The following is a 5744-nucleotide window of genomic DNA, read 5'->3' on the forward strand; positions in this document are numbered from 1 at the left end:
AGGTTTTCCTTTGAAGTGCCTGTAGGAACTCCATCCCACAAAGCATTCAGCATGGAAATTTGATTAGCTCTCACTTTTTTAGGCTCCACACCACTTTAAAGGGCTTGTTTTCAGGTCACATTTTGGGGCTGAAGCTTGAGCCCGTATAAATATCAGAGGCGTCAGAGGGCAGAAGGACACTCCGAGTTTCACAGCTGAGGAGCACATTCGGCCTCAAAACATGGATTTACTACAACAGCTCCTTCTCCTCCTGTGCGCCCTCCACCTCACCTGTAAGTACTACGTTTGTTTCACTCTTTCCTAGAGTTGGTGTAATGTGTGCAGTCGTTCTACACATCGTATCTCGGGTAAGACTTGTAAACATGAGTGGTAGACGAGGCCGTGATGCTGCAGACTGTCTTGGGTGTGTTCAAGGTTATTCATTTGAATGCACAGAGAGTTTTGGTAAACCTGCTTGACTTTTTTCCCCCAACAAAATTCTAAATGTTCCAGATGTTCATACACTTCCTGAATAAACATCATCGTGAGCAATGGTTTGAAATATTAATTAATATATAATAACATTTTGGCCTCTGGTACTGCTGATTTGTGCATTAAATGACAGATACTGATAATATGGATTTCTCCACTTGTGTGTCCCAGATTTGACTTTTTTGTAAAACAGTCTTTTCTAACCAACCACAAAGCGCTAATGTTGGACTTGATTACGCTCTTATAGCCCTCATAAAGACAAAGCATGAACAGGCTATATTGAGTAAAATGTTAACTAATGTGATGTGTGTTGTGTTTTCTAGTGACTGGAGTGTTGAGCAAAAACATAGATCACAGAAACCTGTTCACACAGAGAATGTGCTGCAAACGACAGAGCCACTTCGTCTACATTGGACAAGGTAACGCACTACATTTCCCAACATGCTTAGGGCAACAGTCAGTGCATCACTATATGATACGTTTACAAGAGCCGATATGTTTTGTCAAACTGAATGAGACACTTAAACTCAATATGGATTCATTCTTCTTTTTTTTTTAAATAATCACTGCAATAATCGCCTTGCTCTCTGACATTCTATCAAATGTATTTTTGTGTGTGTGTGTGTGTGTGTGTGTGTGTGTGTGTGTGTGTGTGCGCGTCTCTCTCACCGCAGACATCTCTGGGAGTCCTGTCAGTGTGGATGTGGGGATGTGCAGGTCTCACTGTGGGGGAGCAGTCAGGCCCTCACGTGAACCAGGACAGCAGGAGTACTCAAAACACGGCTCAATGCTGGAATTCCTCAGGAGCAAAAAAGTGAGTGAAGTTCAACCGCGTGGCCACAAGAGGGCGCTGTGACGTTGACTGTCAACGTTATGATACTGAACTGAGTCCAATAATAATGTTGCCCACTTGATTATATCCTCATTAGGATGCTAAAAACATGTGTTACAATTAATATATATTTTAATATAAAGAAATTTTAATTGGAAATGACGTATAAACCAATTAATGGCTACATGGTTTAAAAGACGTGTCAGTGTGGATTTAAATAAAGCATTTACATACTGGAAACATGTTTGGACATGTCTCAAACTATATCGTCTGTTACGTTTACAAAGGGGAAAACACGCAGACCCTCACCTCCAGAGAGCCCGGAGCCCCTGAACCAGCTGCCCTCCTGCGGGATGAACCAGGTGTGTGAGCCGACCGGGATGCGCGTGGACCGGGTGCTTCTGTTCGAGGGACCCCGGGAGGTGGAGGTGATCCAGGAGTGTCACTGCGAGGTCAAAGTGAACCAGTGCCTCCGCCTGCCCGCACTCAAGACCTATTACTCCGACTCACCGTACGAGGCAGTCATCGACGTGGGAGGATGCTCCAGGTCCAAAGGCTCACCAGGTGAGTGTGTCTATACCTGAAGCGAAAACATTAAAAAAAAAAAAAAAAAAACTTACAGATAATTAACAACAAACCAAAACAAGAAGAGAGGCTAAACTGAACAAGTGCGGGAAAAAACATGGCCCAGGAAAGATGCCTCAATAGACATTTTTAATACTTTACAAAACAAAGTCTACCTAATCTTATGTTATCTGAAAACTAAAGGCCGACTGGAAAAAGGAGAATTTACTAAACTAGTGTTTTTTTAATGCCTTCACACAATTTTGGATTAGCTGAATTATTGAAAAAAAATTTGCCTAATTATTATTATTTATTTTTTTTAAATCTTATCTATTATATCATCTTCAGCCTATATTTTCTAACCTACTGGGTTGATGCAGTGATTCAAGTAGTACTAAAATGTCTAAATAAAACAATAGAAGTGCATATACTAAAGTAAGAATACAGTTCACTGACAGCAGCCCTGCACTGCAAGCATCAAATAGTTATTTTTCCAAGAAATTCAAGGTTTTAGTCAAATTAAATTAAGACAGCATTTGATGTGTTTTGTGAGTTTAATAACCTTATTGAAGATATAGGTCATTTATCACTTATAAACACAAACTCTTCAACCCAAAAACATGTTGCAAGGATTATTTTTAGAGTTTTAAAAGATCCATCATTTGTCCTTTTTTTTTTTTTTTTTTTTTAGCAATCACAATGATATACTTTTTGTTTTACTGTTATGTTTGCCTCTGTTTTGAATCTCAAGTTTAGATCACCATAACTAACATGTTGTCTTTATCAATCATTCACAGAGGGATTCTCCTGCGTCCCCACTAAATTCGACTCAGCCTTGGTGGAGACCCCAAACAAAGTGGACCTCATCCAGACCGTGGTGGGATGTGACCTGAAGGAAAGCTGCTACAGGGTCCCATACGTGGAGTATTACTATGAAATAGTACAGCATGCAGATGGAGTCAAAGAAGAACGGCTCAAAGTGAGTTTGTAGAGACACTTAAACTCCACATCGAACATGTGGGCGTATCAGTTTAGATTTTTTAAATTCATCCTTTTAAAAAAATAGGATTCATTTCCTCTGTAATAAGCACGGCATACTCAGCTTCAGCAGAGGGATTCATTTGTGCTGCAGGTTTCACACTTTCTATTGTGATCAACTTTAGAGGAAACGGGGGCTGCAGCTGGGTGCCAGACAGTAATGAAGTATCTTTATGCATCAGAGACGTGTGGAAGACAGCACTTAATCAAGCTAATCCACTGGTCTGTGTCTGCACTGCCAGACTGCAGGATGTGCTGCATGCTTATTCAGACATAACATGCAAAAATTACACACCAGGGACCGGGCGCAGATTTGATAGTCCGAGATTGGCTTACCTCTTGGAAACAGGATTAAACCTGATTTAAATTGTGTTGTTGACCGTGAAGACATTGAGGATTTACTCATGATTCTCCCAGAAACTTCCCCGTATATTTAAAGCAACAAACCACAACTCAATATCACAAATAGTTAAAAACACTACATTATGTTTTAAGCTTCAGAATTTAAGATTTAGTTTCCACAATGAGTTTTAGGTTAAATTCCTGCACACCGTTTGTCTCCTCCAGCACCTGAAGTGCGAGGGCAGTGCAAACACAAATGGCCCCGCAGGTGTCGAATGAAAGCAGTTAACATGTTAAACAGCATTTTAACCCCCGACTCAACTGTGTCAATATTTGTGACCAGCTGCGAGCTGACGGCCCGTCTCTCTGTGTTGCTAATTTTCCACAGGAAATAGATGTGGGCAGATGTTTGGGAGGCTGCACTACAGGAAAACGATGTCTTCTCAGGTAGGTATGAACACAGCTGCTCCACAGAGAGCCCAACACAAACACCTCCCCGGCCACACTCGTAACAATTACCCGTGAACTCTGACACTTTCTGCCCTCAGCATGTTGGCCTTTTAGTTTAATTCCGACAGCAAATGTGCCTCTTATACAATCTTCTTTATTTTAGGAAAAGAGTAGACCCTCTAATAATGAAAGATTGTACTCTTTATCACGGTCTAAAGAAGAATTATTCAGCTCTTATTTATTATGTAATTTAAGTTTGTTTGCCTGCTGCACAAAGAAATACAAAAGTGTATATTTGAATTTAGTTAACCCATTTTCATTCATCCAGTTTCCTTTTTTCATCTCCCGTCTTGCAGCTCTTATCTGAACCTAAATGCTTTGAACACTAGGAAATATGTAAACCAAAGACTCCATGTTTTTAAAGCAGCAAAGATCTTTCAAATAAAAATGTCATGTTGCTATTTCTGACAAATGTTCTTTAAATTCATCCTCACACCGTCCTTATCTTTCATTTCTAGAGGCCCTCACATCCCAAAATTCTAAATCATTTTATACATTTATAATGAAAAATTTAAAGCTTATAACATTTAAAACATTATAATAGTAGGATCATTTTACAGCAAGGGTTTGTTTTCACTCCTAAACAAGTGAATGCATGTTTTATAGAAAGGATTTAATGAAAGTTACATGTGATAATACAGATCTATTCTGGTTTTGCGTGGTTGAATTATTTATTAGCAGATTCCTTATTAAAGATATTTTGGGGCTGTTTTGCCTTTATTAGATAGGACAGCTGAAGAGAAACAGGAAGGGCCGAGGTTGGATTTGAACCCGCAGCCGCTGCAGTGAGGACTATGGCCTCTGTACATGGTGCATGCGACTTAGCTGCTAGGCTATACGGCGCTTAATCAGAAGGACGATATCATCAAAAAAAGTTCACATAGGAACTCACCTTTAGTGCAACCTTACAGTAAAACGTTAATGTCAATGGAAAGGCATAAAGGAACACAAAATAGCCTCAGATGAAGTTCATTCAGTGTTACTGGGCTCGTCAACAGCAGGCGTCATGAAGATCCATTCATCTAAAAATGTCGTCACATACGCATGCGTCAGACACACATGTAAATCTTTACAGTTTTATGATACAATGATTTAAATGTTCTTTCTTCGTTCTGCCGCAGGAGTCCATCTGATCCAGAAATCTGCCACTTGTGGGCGGACGGAGAGTCCAGTTCCTGTGTTCCTCTGGGCTACGAGAGCCACAGCTTCCTCAACCAGCACGGACAGATCCGCACGGTTCACTCCATCACCTCCTGTCTGTGCCAAAACTGAACACTGCCTTCCCATCGGGGGGATCATTCTAACCGTCAGAGGCCGGAGTCTATCGCTGATCAAATACTGAACTTTTTTTTATGAACTCCCCACCCTAAAGTATTATTGTATTATATGTAATATATGTAAAAATGATAATTTTGTAAATAAATTTAATACAACAATCTGTGACAAATTGTGCAATACTTGTTCTCTTTCAAAATCAAATGAAACTTAAAAGAACTTTGGAGAGGTTTACCTGATGTTACTAAATAAAAACAGATTTTACATCAATCAATCAATCAACTTTTATTTGTATAGCGTCAACTCATAACAAGTGTTATCTCGAGACACTTTACAAGAAGCAGGTAAAAGACCTTACTCATTGTTATGTTACAAAAAGCAGGTAAAAGACCTTACTCATTGTTATGTTACAAAAAGCAGGTAAAAGACCTTACTTATTGCTATGTTACAAAGATCCGGCCTATCCATCATGAGCACTTTAGCAAAGCAGCAAAAGTTACAGTGGTAAGAAAAAACTGCCTTATTAAAAAGCAGAAATCTTCGGCCGGATCCCCGGCTCATGACGAAACAGCCTTCACAGGACTAGACTGCACCGGGCTTGGAAAGGGATAGGGGGAGAGATGGGATAAGATGCAGGAAGAGGGATAGGGAGCAAGGGGGTGGCTGTCAAGATGCTCTACCTGAGTAAATCATTTGGATACCCCTCCTTAAA

At 40.0% G+C, this 5744-nt stretch overlaps 1 protein-coding gene across 1 annotated transcript; it reads left to right on the forward strand.

Moving 5' to 3' along the window:
- Positions 1-220: 220 nt before the first annotated feature.
- On the forward strand, positions 221-5293 carry pnhd (pinhead). The gene is made up of 7 exons (XM_061045278.1): positions 221-272; positions 795-890; positions 1146-1285; positions 1591-1867; positions 2665-2846; positions 3636-3694; positions 4879-5293. The coding sequence occupies exons 1-7, from the start codon at positions 221-223 to the stop codon at positions 5027-5029; spliced, it is 957 nt and encodes a 318-aa protein (XP_060901261.1). The 3' UTR covers positions 5030-5293.
- The last annotated feature ends 451 nt before the right edge of the window (positions 5294-5744 follow it).

Source organism: Labrus mixtus, chromosome 8 (assembly GCF_963584025.1).
Source record: "Labrus mixtus chromosome 8, fLabMix1.1, whole genome shotgun sequence".
NCBI lineage: Eukaryota > Metazoa > Chordata > Actinopteri > Labriformes > Labridae > Labrus > Labrus mixtus.